Source organism: Mytilus edulis, chromosome 1, assembly GCF_963676685.1.
Source record: "Mytilus edulis chromosome 1, xbMytEdul2.2, whole genome shotgun sequence".
NCBI lineage: Eukaryota > Metazoa > Mollusca > Bivalvia > Mytilida > Mytilidae > Mytilus > Mytilus edulis.
The window spans coordinates 53,076,100-53,093,440 of record NC_092344.1 but is presented as its reverse complement, the minus strand read 5'-3'; the positions used below and the strand labels follow the sequence as shown (position 1 = coordinate 53,093,440).

The 17,341-nt window shown below is 31.7% G+C and overlaps 1 protein-coding gene across 1 annotated transcript in view; it reads right to left on the bottom strand.

Annotated features, from left to right (window-relative positions):
• The window catches only part of LOC139522339 (uncharacterized), a 161,064-nt gene that overhangs the window by 19,156 nt on the left and 124,567 nt on the right, over positions 1 to 17,341 (bottom strand). Inside the window, exons 8-9 of the mRNA XM_071315903.1 lie at positions 13,739 to 13,851; positions 12,109 to 12,351 (exon numbers count right to left, since the gene is read on the bottom strand). Coding sequence (XP_071172004.1) covers positions 12,109 to 12,351; positions 13,739 to 13,851 — 356 coding nt within the window. The remainder of the gene's footprint in view (positions 1 to 12,108; positions 12,352 to 13,738; positions 13,852 to 17,341) is intronic.

Sequence of the window (17,341 nt, the reverse complement as noted above, 5' to 3'; positions counted from 1 at the left end):
CCTAATGTTAAGTAAAGTTATGTGTAGCTAGTAAACAGGGATAATAATTCTGATCTCACATTTAACTAGGTTTAGTATTTATGATCAAGTGAACAAGTTTTTAATTTTTTGTACATTTTATGATGTCTTTAGTACTATTTAGACTAAGAATACCAAGGAATTTTACATTTTAATTTAGTTGTGATTCATTCATTCATCAATATTTTTACAGTTCTTTTCTCCATTTGATATGTATTGAATGCTTTGGAAGGTCTGGTTCCGGATTTGACATACCTATGGTAATATCCAGCTATGCTCTTTTCAAACTTAAAGTATTCACTTATATCAAATATGGCAGACTGAACAATATTCAAACCAGTCCCTCCAGATAGCTTCATCGAGACATTGGATGCTTCAGCTATATTTGTTGAAGGTGCAGAGACAGATTGAAATGCTTCCATAACATGATTACGTCTGTTATCCTACCAATTGAGCCATTTAGTCAAATGCGTTTTTCCTGAGTATAAAATAAATTCTTCCATCTCTGAAAATGGTCTACTCATGTGTTGTATTTGTTAACAGTTTCTGGATAAACGAAATTGAATATTCTCATTTAAAACGTTGAACCATGTCATGTATATCTTGTTGATCCATGTATGCACCACTTGCATGACGTATTGCACACTGTTTTAGGTTAAATTGGCATGTGACAACTCTGTGTTGTAATATTTGTCATCATACTTTTTTTTCAAGATGACTGCATTTCACCACCTTCATTTAACATAAAACCTGCTTTAGGTTTAAAAATGGTCTGCCCTAATGTACAACTTGCAACATGAAAAATAGCAGTACCCAAAATCATTTTCTTCTGCTTCGCTGGTAGCCTCATCAAAGTATAACTCCATTGTCTGACGCCATTTTTTTCTATCTTTCTGTAACTGGAAAAGTATAGGAGCCTGCTTCAAATACGCTTCAATCTATGTTGTGTTGATGTCTTTGCCAAACAATAGTCTAAACCATTCACGATTTGTCCACATCTGACACTCATAAAATGACTGATAATCAACTGAATCCTTTCTAATACTTTAATAATACACAAAGACATGATTATAAAAACTGCTAGAAATCCCCAAGTTACAATTATTGAATCAGTTAAAATGTGTTCGATCTGGTAGGCGGTACTAAGATTGGATGCACATGTAAAGATAATCTAGTCTAAGTAAATACAAATGATTGATATCATTACAAACCATAACTTGGGTTCTGTTGGTGAGAAATGCCTTCATCCTTTTGTTTGTTTTAGTCTGGATGGAGTATTAGCAGATCTGATGGTTTTCCGTTTTACAGATTTTTTTGTGATGTCATCGATACATCCAAGAAGTTGTGTTTTATTAGCATGATATTTTACTAAATAATTAATTCGCGCTACAGATTTTAGAATGTTTTATTTTTTTCTAACATAGAGAAACAACGAACAGCCACACACAACGACAACCCCACCCTTGCTTCAGTTTGTTAATGACCGTATTTGTTCTATAAGAAATAATTCATAAAAGTGGTTTTCCGAAGAGGGACATGTTCGCACGGTTAATAAAAATTAGATCAGCAAATCATTATTGTTAGAAGAACAGCTAGCACTTGAATGTTCCAGAGATCTAAATTTCCGGCGCGTGAATTTCTCTTTTAATATAAAGTAAAAGGTAGGTAAATTGATAATTACGAAATAGACCATGTATATATATATATATATATATATAGATAATTGCTCCAAGATTTTCTTGAGAGATGTTTTCAAAAATAGAAATCAAATCTATTCCAATGTATTTCTGATTTTCAGAATCAAATTTTAATCTATTTATTTTCTTTAAACATTTAATGATTATATATATATACGATAGACATGGGTTTTATCATTTGTTATATTATAGCAAGATACCTTTATTACGCGATATCTTTATCATTTCAATTTTGGAAAGAACATGGTTAAAAATAGTATATATACATCTAGCTATTCATTTGTTTCGGTTATTAGGCTTTCAAAAAAATGCTCTTAACGTACCTGACGAAGGTAAATTCAGAAAAGACCTTTAGGACGCATGCAATCGTTGATTTCATTTTTGTCAGACATTTAATAACAAACCAATTCGTCAATCTAACTTACCAAAGTTTAACTAGTTTAACCCTACCACACATTCGAGAGCATTTTCTTAGTCTTAAATAGCTTGAGCATCATTAATGGATGTCTTCTATATACTAATGACTTTGTCTTTTAAGGTTTTAATAACTTATGTAATACTAGTATGCTCTTTGATTGGAAAATTTATTCGCACAAGATAAGTCGAGTAAGTCCTTGACAAATTGTATTTATAATTAATTTTCTATTGTTGAAAGTCGAAGTTTGACCACTGGATGATTTCTGCTTTTAGTTGATCTGAACAGATGTTGACTTATAAACTCCATACTTCCTTTCATTCATTCTCAATTTATTATATATGTGTAGCAACTGCTTTTTTGTTAAAAAAAAACCCAACAAAATTCCATTATAACGAAATTATGTGAGCACATGAACATAAAATTTCATCAGGACCTTTTTAATGCGTACTCAAATATTTCCAACGTTACATTGTATCATACAATAGTATATGGTTTTTTTTCTTTGACGCCTTACAGTCGCTGTAATACTGCAGTCCCACTAGGCCATGATCGCACCACGATCTGTAAAAAATTTAAAATTTTGACGATCGCATTAAGGTCGAAGTACGGTCGTGACTATGTCTTCATGATCGTAATGAGCGTGTCCAACTTTTAAGAAGTTCAAAACAGTCGTGGTGCGGTCGGGGCGAAATCAGATCGTAGTAGAGCGCAGTTAGATCGTGGTCAGATCGCAAAGGTCGCTGTACAATTGTAGTGACAGCGTCGCGAAAGCGGCTAGTTGAACGCTAGTCGACTACGATCTCACAGCGACTTTACTACAACCTCATTATGACCATCACATTCTTACCGCGTCTAAAACGAGCTTCCACTACGACTATACCACGTTTATACCACGCTTATACCTGGTTGTTCAAGACTATGACTTATGGTTTTTGCACGCCCATGCCGTCCTAATCACGCTGTTCTTACGACCTGACAACGCTCATACTACAATCATCATGCTCAATGTCATTGTTATATAAAATTTATAAAAGCTCTCCAGCTTTTCTTTGTCTGTATGTCATTTTGACCTCTTGTCCTTCATCTCCAACAGCTCAATCATTTTTGACACATCTATGTCATTCCTACTATCGTTCACTAAAACATCGTCATTTGATCATCATGGAACAGCAATAAGTTGGGATTCAGGTTGAATTGATCGGTCCGACATTTCTACTGGATCATGATTCGCTACTATCAGATCTCCCTCTACCTCTACCTTTACTCTTACGTATATTTTGGTAGCATGACTGCGTTGTGTCCAAGAAACTCTACGTATCAACGAGAAGTAGAAGGAATGATAACTGTAGTATTTTTAAATAAAAATGGCGTTATTGCTGGGAGGTAACACGGTAACGTTGTGCACCATGTTCCTACAACACGACGTTGTAACAATTTTGTGCACGATGTTCCTAGACGTTACACTAAAAAAATGCGGCGACAAAGAGGGTTTTTGACTTCGATTACTTTTTGCAAGTTTTATTAGTTTTTTTATATGTTGTTGGTTAATTCTGGTTCTGTTCCTTTTGTGATATCATTTTATCATAAATTACCTCAAGTTGTGGAAATCAATTTAATGTTTACCCTTTAAGTTATTTCACCTATAAATGCAGTAATGTCGCAAGTAATGTAGGAAGGAAAAATGAGACAGAGGTACATGTATACAGTTTCATGTATATCATCTGTCATTGTAAAATTTCTATATCTTAATTCAACCCCAATACCATAATATCTGACACTCTTCACGTAAATCGAAACATATTTACTCTTGGTTAATTTGATAATATTATTGTATTTTCCCTGGCACGTAATTTGTCGAAATACACCCTTTTCAATAACTTGAACCTTGGCTCGAGAATTATTTCCCAAGTCATCTAAAGTTGCTTGCTTAAATTGTTTAACTTCTGATATACATTTTAAAATATAGAAGTCTACTCCTGAATTGTCCGTAAAAACGGCTAATATAATCCCGGGTTTTATTAATTGAATGAAATGATTTTCGTCGCTGTTTGGAATTAGTCTTTCAATTACCTCAATTTCATGCACAAGTTTATATTGACAAAAAGTTCCGTCTACGCTAGTACAGGAATTACTTTCATCACGAAAGTTATAACATGAACAGCAGGACAAATTGCGAAGTAAAACATTCCGTGGACTTTTATTAAGTCTTTAATATTGATGATGAACCTTACTGAAGTAACGACTTTAAATGATCTATTTCGTAGTACTTCCGCAACATAAATTAAAATTCACTATTTAAATTTAGAGGACTGTCTTGGTGTTTCCAATTTGTCTTTGCAAAAGTTGAACGAAGTTCATGTAATGAGTATTTTGTTTCCATTTCACCATTCTTTTAAATAAATCGTTAAAAGCTATAAAACGATTAATTAAAATTGCAAAATTTAACCTGTGTCGAATCTGTCTCGGCCGGAGTCTATAGCAACATGCACTATTTATTTTTTTCGGCAGCCATAAACATCTTTTTTCCAGATTTCACCACACGATTTGTTTTTATTATCATGAACATTTAATTGAAACTTTTGCACATGTAACGTTTGGAATTAGCGTTTTTCGGATTTTTTTACGTTTGGACAAAATGGCTCCGTTTTGTAATGTGTTAAAGCATTTTATTCCTTTAAGACCCAAATATGTTGTTTATAAGAAAAGAATCTTGACATTTTTTACTCTTCGTGTATCTAACTTTTGTTTTCATCAATTATAAATAACTTGTTGGAATATCAGTTAAAAAATACGCGTAAACTGTTTTGAAAAATGAAATATCAATTTGGACAAAATGGCTACCGCTTGAAAAACGACTGTGTAGAGAAGATTTTATAAAATCTGCAATATTTGAACTTACATATTTGTACTTTTGGTAAATGTTATTATTGCCGTACTCTTTTTATTCATTTTACGCTATATATACTTATAAAATTCACTTTCAGTCGTTAAGTTACCGAAAAACGTCGTTGGACATTTTTCTTATTCCAGCTTAATATACAGCCACCGAGTCAAATGAATTTTGGCAAAATAACGGCTTTAACGACACAAAGAACCGACACATGTCGTTGTTCCTGTCAAGTTTCCGGAAGATCAGAAAATAAGAAATAGAATCACTATACATAAGAGTTACAACAGTTTTTCATAAATGTAACGTTGGACATCCGGTTTTTTTTACATACTAGTAGCTTTAACGTTACGCACGCTGTTCCTACAACCCCTAGGATTTGTAACACAATCTTCGAAATTTCCTCCGCAAAACAAAATAAAAATGTTAGCAAACACGAACCACTATTAAAACAAATTCAATATATGTTTTAAATTATGTTTTAATAGCTCTTGATCATATACTAAGTAATATCTAGTATATTTTAGGATTCAAATAACAAAGCTATGTGAAAAAAACGGATGTCCAACGTTACATTTATGAAAAAATGTTTTGACTCTTATGTATAGTGGTCATATTTCTTATTCTCTGATCTTCCGGAAACTTGGCAGGAACAACGGCATGTGTCGGTTCTTTGTGGCGTTTAAGCCGTTATTTTGCCAAATTTCATTTGACTCGGTGGCCGCATATTAAGCTAGAATAAGAAAAATGTCCAACGACGTTTTTCGGTAACTTAACGACTGAAAGTGAATTTTATAAGTAGATATAGCGGAAAACGAATAAAAAGAGTAAGACAATAATAACATCTACCAAAAGTACAAATATTTGCCTCATTGTTCGTGAGTTCAAATATTGCAGATTTTATAAAATCTTCTCTACACAGTCGTTTTTCAAGAGGTAGCCATTTTGTCCAAGTTGATATTTCATTTTTCAAAGCAGTTAACGCGTATTTTTTAACTGATATTTCAATAAGTTATTCATAATTGATCAAAACAAAAGTTAGATACACGAAGAGTACAAAATGCCAACATTCTTTTCTTTTTAACTACATATTTGGGTCTTAAAGGAATAATTTTTTTCAACACATTACAAAACGGTAGCCATTTTGTCCAAACGTCTAAAAACGTCTAAAAATCCGAAAAACGCTAATTCTCGATGTTACATGTCCTAAAGTTTCAATCAAATGTTCATGATAATCACTGGTATTAAAGAGATAATCGTAACTGCAATTACGATTATCCCAATATGGCGACGGTAGATATAGGTAAAATCTTTACACTCATTTTTCTTAATTGTAGCATGTTTTTGTCAATAGTTACTCAGCTGCAAGGTTTATCTATACCATTTCATCATATTTGAATCGTAACGGTGCACTGGAATTGTCTAAGCGCTTTGAAAATAGCCGTTGAAAAATTCGGGATGATAATCGTAACTCGGAAAAAAGATAATCGTAATTATGGTATTTAAAAATAAAAACGATAATCGTAACTGGAAACTGTTTTATTGATATTGACACTAAAAACGTATATCTGATAGCATATTATGGAATTATGGCGATGAATTATTTACGAAACGTCCCAACATCTTATGACATTTCTTTTTATGCATATATAATTAATTGTTCTTATGAAAACAGCTACATACTAGTATATTATAAAATTGGAAGGGTGAACAAGCTTCAAGAAATTTGGAAATGGGAAAACACGAACTTTGTTAATATACAGAAATTTATTAAACTAGGTATGCTACAAAATATGTGAATGAGCGATGGAAATTATGATACATGACAATAATTGTCAGGCGACACGCATGTGTCACCTTACATCAGATTTCTGATTAAGACAGTAAACAAAAAATAATTTATCCTGAAGTAAATAGTAAATATAGTTAATATTGTTTAAATTATTTTATTGTAGGTGGTTATATGTGCTATTTCTGCCCCCGGGAAGCCACTGCTGATTTAATTCTAGAACATACCCTATTATGCCATAACGAAGTAGGAAAGACATTTAGTATTCGTCAAAAACCGTTTGACGAGAAATTATTGGCTACAGTTTTCATGTCACTTCGATCATTTTTCATGGATGATATCACAACTTAAAAGTTATGATGAACAAGGGATAACTTTGAAAAGTGTTTTACAGTGTCATTTCTTTTATAGCTGACTATGCGGTATGGGCTTTGTTCATTGTTGAAGACCGTACGGTGACCTATATTTGTTAATTTCTGAGTCATGTTGGTCTCTTGTGGAAAGTTGTCTCATTGGCAAACATACCACATCTTTTTATTCATATTAGCTACTTCATGACTGTCACTGAAATTTCAGTATCTCAGATATAAACTATAAACAACACAAATTCAATTTTGAATTATGATAATATGACATCCTTAAAACATTTAATGCTATATAAGACTAGAGAATGTTTGGCCCTAAATGGGATTCTTTGTGTATTATGAAATTAAGTAACGTGGAGTTCATTGACAAACATGGATTTGTGTTCTTTTATAGTTTGGCCAAAAGCCCGAAAATCAAAAAATAAAATTGATGTAGCTTTAAATTTTCTTACAAGAAATACTTATTCAAAGAATGACTGCAAAGATGAGAATAAAATAACGCATATTCCGCAAAATTAGAAACAAACTTATTAAAGATTCATAAATATTCGGTATATGAAAAGTATGCTGCATACATATGCATGGAAGATATTGTAGAGAAAAATATTGAAGGTACTAAACAAGGAACATTTTTGTATTTGCATATTTGCCATATAATTAGTACTTTTCTATTAAATGAAAACATAAATTAGCCTTTCCTAATTTTCATGCATTTTTCTGAAGCACAAAATATTTGTTTTAAAATCTATAAAAATCTTTGTAATTAAACCAGTTCCGACTGTGATAATCTACATGTTTGGCCCTTTGATGTAATTTATCAATATACATATTTGTGTTTTTTTTCGTCTGTCAAATGCTTCGTAAGACTATAGGAAGGCTAATAAAAACAAAAAATAAAAGTAACAATAAACAAAAGTAACAATAAACAAAAGTAACAAAAAACAAAAGTGACAATAAACAATAGTAACAATAAACTGGTAACTATTCTAGATCCTTTACCATCCACACTGTTTAAAGAAACGTCCTAAAATACATGGGAATTTGATCAAAACATTTGAATTTAATTTTTAAAATCATATATCAGTATAAAATAGAAAAAAGTGAATCCAAAGGAAAAATATGGACGGCTGAATTTATTGATAAGAACTAAATCATCAGCGTATAACAGATATGATATATCATTATCATTTAACTTGGGTGGTTCACATGTTGAGTCAAAAATAGATGGTAAATCATTAATATATAAAGAAAATAATGTAGGGCTTAAAATACACCCTTGTTTTACCCCAACTGAGGAATTTAAAAAATCAGTGATACCTTCCGAGATCTTTACCAATTACAAAACCTCTTTATACATATCTTTCATTATACTAAAAAAAGGGACCATCTATGTTGTAATAAGACAATTTGTAAAAGAGGGCATCTCTATTAATAGTATAAAATGCCTTCCTGAAATCAATGAAACAGGCATATATCTTTTTTGACATATGAAAATGTGGTATACGTGACTTTCATTTTGAGCAATGAATTGAAAGGATTGCACTTATGGAATATGGGATATAGCTAATCCATCCTTTTTCTCATCAATTAGAGATATATAGGTAAATTTATCCTAGATATCAACCTGTAAGTTTCTTCATTTATTTTTATATGCGTTAATGTCATCGTTTAACTGGGCATTTACATTTTTAACACACAAAATACCATTGAAATGCTGAAAGACACATTTATTATGTTTCAGTTACTATTATCATATAAAGAAAATTACGATTATCAAAGAAGAAAAATACCATAGAGTTACGATTATCATCCCGAATTTTTCAACGGCTATTTTCACAGCTCTTAGACAATTCCAGTGCACCGTTACGATTCAAATATGATGTAATGGTATAGATAAACCTTGCAGCTGAGTAACTATTGACAAAAACATGCTACATTTAAGAAAAACGAGTGTAAAGATTTTACCTATATCTACCGTCGCCATATTGGGATAATCGTAATTGCAGTTACTATTATCTCTTTAATACCAGTGATAATTACAGCTTTTACATTAATGCTAGCAAGACAAATCTTTGTTTGGCTTGCTTGCTTTGTTTGTATCAATGTTTGCTCAAGCATGGTAATTAAGATAGGCGGGGCTTCAGCTTGTTTACATCATACTTAAATTTTATTGGACGTTATGTTGGAGGTTAAGGACACTAAATTTTAAAACATCACATGACACATATTCTCACATGTTTCCTTACCTGTAAATATACAATACAGACAGGATTCTACTTCGTCGAAATTATCTTCCTATTACGCCAGATCATTTTCACAATCGTAGAAACGGAAGACATTTTTTTTTCAGAGATCCAACTTAAATACAATACAATACAATACAATATTTCTATTAAAGACTATCGTCAACCACTTTTAGTAAAATAGCTATTCGAACACACCTACTCTGATTTTGTGATCCATTGGATAGGTATTTCACTTGACCCCTATATTTCATCTTTGAGTACTTTTAGTATTTTTTTTATGTTATAAAGTCAACCTGTAGCTTTGCTATATAAAATGATAGAGTCTGAAGCGAGATGATGTATCAAATACTCTTGTTTTGTACATTTTCAAGACAAAATATTCATCTCAAACACACCCTAACATAAAAAAGGTGCACTCGATTTTCTCTTTTCGATACAATTGTTTCCCATTTTTTGGAGTATTTTCTCGAGTTGCATAATCGAAGGACAGACATGGAAATAACTGACTGAACTAATAGATTGATATGTTATAAAAACAATATTAGGTCAATTAATGTTGAAAGCCAGTTTCTCAGCCTCATACAAGAAAAAAGTTTATATTTTTCTTTCATTGACAAATTATTGTATTTTTACAGGTGAGAAAACATGTGAGAATATTTGTCATGTGATGTTTTAAAATTAAGAGTCCTTAACCTCAGACATAACGTCCAATAAAATCTAAGTATGATGTATACAAGCTGAAGCCCCGCCTATCTTAATTACCATGCTTGAGCAAAAACTGATACAAACAAAGCAAGCAAGCCAAACAAAGATTTGTCTTGCTAGCATTAATGTAAAAGCTGTAAAACAAATCGTTTGGTGAAATTTGGAAAAAGATGTTGATGGCTGCCAAAAAAAAAAGAATAGTGCATGTTGCTACATGTATAGACTCCGGCCGGAACATAGATTCGACACAGGTTAAATTTTGCAATTTTTTTTTTTATCGTTTATAGCTTTTATCGATTTATTTAAAAACATCGTGAAAAGGGAAATTAAATCTTCTTACATGAATTTCGTTCAACTTTTGCAAAGAAAAATTGGAAACACCAAGATAATCCTCTAAATGTAAAATGCGAATTTTAATTTATGTTGCGGAAGGACTACGAAATAGATCATTCAAAGTCGTCAGTGCAGTAAGGTGCATTCGCCAATTATATTAAAAGACTTAATACAAGTCCACGGAATGTTTTACTTTGCAATTTGTCCTGCTATTCATGGTATAACTGAAAGTACCGTATTTCATGTATAACATGTACTAGCGAAGTCGGAATTTCTTCGTCAATATTAACTTGTGCATGAAATTGAGGTAATTGAAAGACCAATCCAAAACAGCGACGAAAACCGTTTCATTGAATTAATAAATCCCGGGATTATATTAGCCGTTTTTACGGACAACTTCAGGAGTAGATTACTATATTTTAAAATAAATATCAGAAGTTAAACAATTTAAGCAAGCAACTTTAGAAGACATAGAAAATAATTCTCAAGCCAAGATTCAAGAAATTGGAGGGGTGTATTTCGACAAATTATGTGACAAGGAAAATACAATTATAATCAAGGTTAAAAATGTTTCGATTTACTTGCTGAGTGTCAGATATATTTGTATTGGGGTTGAATTAAGATATAGAAATTTTACATTAACAGATGATATGCACCATGAAAGTTAAACATCCTATGATAACAGTTTTGCACATTATTTATGGAAACCGTATACATGTACTTCCGTCCAATTTTTTCTTCCTACATTACTTGCGACAGCAAGCATTGCCTTTTTAGGTGAAATAACTTAAAAGGTAAACATTATTAAATCGATTTCCACAACTTGAGGTAATTTATGATAAAACGATATCACAAAAAGAACAGAACCAGAATCAACCAACAACATATAAAAAAACTGAATAAAACTTGCAAAAATTAATCAAAGTCAAAAACCCTCTTTGACGTCGCATTTTTAATGTAACGGCGTGTTGTAGGAACATCGTGCACAACGTTTTTGTTATTTTACTCCTCAAATATATACTAGATATTACTAGGTATGTGATCAAAAGCTATAAAAACATAATTTAAAACATATATTGATTTTGCTTTAATAGTGGTTCGTGTTTGCTAACATTTTTATTTTGTTTTGTGGAGGAAATTTCGAAGATTCTGTTTTAAATCCTAGGGTTGTAGGAACCGAGCGTGCGTAACGTTGGTACGTACGTGGTATGATTGTCGTTTGGTCTTAGAAAGAGCGTGCTTTAATCGCATTAGAATCGTGGTAAGATCTTGTTGCAATCCGATAAATCGTGGTATGGTCGTAGTGAGGACGTGATGAACGTAGAATGATCCGAGATAATCGTAGTGAAGTCTCAGAATAAGCGTGGTGAGAACGTGGAATAATCGTAGCGGGTTCGTTGTACAAGCGCGGGATCGTTGTAGAAGCGCAACGAGGACGTAGTAGCAACGTAAATGAATAAAAAATTTACATTCCCATGCCGCTCATACTGCGTGAGCGTGGTGCGATCGTGGTCTAGTATGACTGGGGCTTGCAAAACAAATATAATACATTTATTAACCTGGAAAGACATCATTCTTATTTGGACTAGTAATAGTGCATCAATAGCAATTTTATTTCCTACAATGTAAAGGCATCGATGATATACTTACAAATCTGGGTTTGCTATGATTTGTTCAAATATATCTTGAGGTAGTGCTAGCTCTAGCTCGCCAAGTATTACAGATCTTCTTCTTCGTCCAACAGAAGCTAGCGCTGCTCTACACAAGGCATTGTTAGATTCGTATTTAATAACTATCATCACTGCAAGAAGATTATTGATCTCCAGTGGAGTTCCACTACCGAATGCTATGTTATTGCTGGTAGTAAAGGTTACAGGATTACTTGGATTCGACCTAAATGGAAAGGAAATTAAATCTAAAATAAATTACAAACGAACAAAATATCAATTTAGCTTGTTTATAGATTTTCAATTAGTTTATTTTCAATATCATGGTGGTGTCAATCGAGCGTCACTGATGAATCTTTTGTAGAAGAAACGCGCGTCCGGCGTAAATATAAAATTGTGATACTGGTATCTATTATATATATATATATGATGAGTATATTAAAGACAAGAAAATATTGATATGGAAATGCTACAAAAGCAATATATGAATTGCTATAAAAATGTAAAACAAATCAATTTATCTATTGAATGTCAATAATATATATGTTTGACAAAACTGAAAACTATTTTACCGATACTTTTGTATAGATGTGAAATTTTGGGTTTTGAAAACTTGGAGTTACTCGAAAAAGTACATTTGCGATTTTGCAAACTTATACTAAATTTGAAACAATCTACTCCAAAGTTTATGATTTACGGAGAGTTGGGAAGATACCCCATTTAATTTAACGTAAGAGTTCGTATGAAAAATTATGGTGTCGTCTTTTACATAGAGAAGAATGTAAAGTCTTCTCACTTTTATATAAGCTGTTATTTATTTAATCTAATAATTATGGTTTGGAGAGTAAATGGTTACGTTTTATAAAAAAAAACCCACATTAGACAATTGTGGAATGTTAAACATTTGGAATCAACAGGGTACTTTTTCTGCTTTGTGGATTTCTAAATATGTAGAACAAAAATTAAAGGACCAATTTATACAGGAATGGTATGAAAATATGAATTCTACATCTTAAGGTATATGTTATAGAATATTTAAAACAGAATTTAAGTTTGAACAGTTTATATCTATTTTACCACTGAATTGTAATGTAATGTTATGTTTTGTTTTATGTGTGGTAGCCACCGTCTACCAGTCGAGGCAGGGAGATGGCACAATCTGTCTAGAAATCATAGATTGTGTCGTATATGTGGCGCGGCTGAAATCGACGACGAGTATTTAAATCTTTTGTTTATGAAACAAAAATATTTACCAGAATTTTGTTGGAAAAATCCAAACACAGTTTTAGAAAAATTATGTCGATAACTTAATGTTAATGTGAAAGTCTCTCTTCCTTGTTAATGTACATGTATTATCAGTATTTCACACATGCACTGTATATTATATTTTTATTTTATTTTATGAACACATATAATGACTTTTTGAATATATGTTTTGTTTTTATAAACGCATAACATTTCTTGTGAAAATTGCAACGTTTGACACACTTTAAATGTCGATATCGCCCGTAATAATTTCAATCAAAATCCTTGACCCATTCTTAAAATCAATAATCACAACAGATAACTGGTTGGCCATACAGAAAATAGGATGGTAACCATCAAAAACTTACGAATAACTGCTACTCGTCTGGCAACACTGTTGGACATTTGATGCATTATAATTACAGTATGTATTGACAATGTCTGCAACCAGTTGTTTAAATGGAGTTTCCACACTATTCAGCTGTAATACAATATAAAATATTGATATAAAAGAAATAGCAACATGATTTCGCTATAGTATAACCATATTCCTGCAACATTTATACATGTAACATGTTTACAAAAAAAAAGACAATACGTGAACCTTAGAACAATTTTATGCTAAATTTGAATTATTAATTCAATTGAATTAGAAATCATATCAGTCAGTGTTTACATGGCCATGTGTTTGGAGAATAACATTTCTTTCAATTGAAAATCGTGTCAATTTGGGCATGTTGAGGGTGGTGTTAAATAGAAAGTGAGACGGAGAAAAAATAGATCCCTAAAGGTATAAAAATAATAATGATTCAAACATAAACACACATGTACCAGTTTCTAAAATTTCATAAATTAATTTAGAAATTATTAATAAGGCATTGCGAACTTCACGGCCGTCACTTGGCTACCCAAGAGATTGGTCGGTTAATCTATATTGCGTATGCGGCTATACGGGCGGTTTGTCTGTTAATCGGGTCGGTTATACGTCTGTTCAGAGTAAAACGCACAATTTAAATGTTAAATTCTGTTAAGTATACAGCCATGATTTTTGGCTTATTATAAGAACCAAATAAAAAAGAAAAGTAATAAGTCTGGCAAAATTATATCTATCCTAGAACATTTTCCATCTGTAAAAACATTTCAAAGTCTATCCAATTGTCAGTAAAACTAACAGGCGTCGCGATATTATGTGGTATTTGTGCTTATAAATACGCATTGCAAATTTTTGGATAAAAGGCGAAAAAAAAAACATTAATAGATGTCATTCAAAGGACACAAAATGGTTGTAAAACAATATATTGACATCAGGAAATATTTCATAATTGTAATATAACGTGAGTAATACCACATTTTGTGAATATTAGGGAATATATAGTCTATTAATGGGTTGGACAATTTTAATTGTGTCAGTTAAGAGTTATTTAGCCTTGACGATGTGTTTGCCATCTTTATTTTTTTCCCATTGAACAAATAAGAATGAGATGTACTTGGGCGAAATCAAAAACACGAAGCACTGAACAACCTTGTATATAACACGAGTTTCATTTAAAAAAAATACAACAGAAAAATCAAAGTACTGAAGTACTGAACATCGGATGACCACAAGTTCCTGTGGATGGTCAAAAGCACTTGTCTCAGAAAAAAAATCACATATATCTTTACTTGAAACTGAGATTAATGTATAGAGATACATTTTTTCTCAGCAATCGTGGGTGGATGATGAATAAATGACAGGAAATGCAACTTCGCCGTAATAACTGTTTTAGTGTAGTGATACAAATCAGTATACACTGGTCTGTTGTTATATATCATATTAAAATAACAGTTACATGTAAATATGATTTCCATCCACTTGTATATATCATTCTATTCTACTATTCTAATAATAGTGCAACGCAAGTGCAAGGTGGACACTTTTCTGTAAACATTCGATTTTTCTAAAAGATTGGATACGAGTATACATTCCCCATTTCCATTCTCAATTTTATTCATATTTTCCCGCAAAATCAATTACAGAGGTACCGGTCCTTGCCGGTATTGTTGCAAAACGTTATTTGAGATATTCTTTCGCATGCTTTAACACAAGTTTTCGGTACGTGTGCATTGATCTTATCAATGATTTTTTTACTGATATATATATACATATCTAACTACAAAACATTTTCATATTATCAATTTATGTTGTAAACAAATATATTTTTATCAGTTTTCCTTGAAGAGATGTATTTATGTGGTAGAGTGTTTAGCATTAATATATGTTTTTTTAGAATAATTAATATTAATTAGTAGTTTTATTATATGTTTATTAAGAGTTCATCAATTCTTCTATTCTCTTATATCTTCTTAGTACAGTTCTACTCTATTGTTCTGGTTCATTAGTCAGTCAGTGACAACACTTAAATCGTATTGGTTGTATTCTTACAGAAAAGAGCTAGTTAATCGTATTTTATACAGTCGGAAACCAGGTTGAAATAGAACAAAAGAATCGAAGCTCTTTATTAGAGAAGGCGATAAATGTTTACTGCATTGTTTACTATAGTGACAAATTTTTTAAAAGTTAATAGAAACAAACAAAACTGCAATTTTCTTCTCAATAATGAGGTGTTTTATTTCAAAAACACCATTTGCATAAGTTTTCAATTTATCTAGTGCATAGTTAAGCAGAACAATTAGATATCAAGTCGACGACATGGGTATCTTTCAAGTTGGATGACGAAAATGCATAACCTCCGATTTTTTTGAAAAAAATACCACGGACGGAAAACATGTCAATCTATTAGTTCAGTAATTTTCGTGTCTGCCCTTCCATTATGTGTCTGAAGAAAAAATTCCAAAAAATAGGTACCAATTGTATCGAAAGAGAAAATCGAGTGCACCTATTTATGTTAGGGCGTGTTTGAGTTGAGTATTTTGTCTTGATATCGTACAAAGTAAGAATATTTCATACATCGTCTCGCTTCAGATTCTATCATTTTTATATAATAAAGCTACATTTGACTTTATAACACAAAAAATAACAGTACTAAAAGATGAAATATATGGGTCAAGTGAAATACCTATCTAATGAGTCACAAAAACAGAGAAGGTGTGTTCGAATAGCTATTTTTCTACTGAAAGTACTTGACGACAGTCTTACAAGTTGGATGATGAAAATGCATATCTTCGAAAAATTCTATTTTTTTGTGTGTGATAATTAGGGTTTATAGTCTTCAACCACTAAAAAAAATCTAGTCTTCCCTTCCACGAAATATTTAATTGGAATTTTTTTAAATGTTTATGATTTTTCGAGAATTCCACCTGACAACCGATCAGACAATAGTTTTAAGTTGAATCAATGCAGACAAGATCATTAACTGATGCTCATTAGCTAGTTGATACATTTGTCTTTTAAAATATAACTGACATATAAGGATCGTATTGGTGCAATGTGGATAAATTTATCGGTTTCCAAGAGCAAAATTTGTAGCGCGTCATCGCTACAATGGCTTCCATTTCTACGATTGTGAAAATGAACTGGCGTAATGGGGAGATAATTTTGACGAAGTAGGATCCTGACTGTATAGGAAGTACACCACTAATTTATGGTCCCATTGCTTTCTATGTTAAATTCCTCCGTTTCTAGCAGGCACACCTCTTTTGTTTGAAGTTCAAATAAAGTGGAAATCACTGCATTTCAAAGCAACACTTTATGATGTCTTGTACTAGAAAAATCAACATACCTTTAATGGCATATAAGAAAGAACTGGTTCCTGGAACTTCGGATGTACCAAAACAGGTACTTCGACTTCAGACAAAATGTACCCTCTTTTGAAAATTTGGTGCAGTTTTTTTAAATATTAAAATTAAAAGTCCAAAAGTGTTCTACAATGATCACCAGTGCTTCAGATTTCATTTGATACTAAAAATACCTAAATATTCTACATATTTTGAAAGGTACACTCATGCTTAGGAACTATTTTGTGTTAAATATG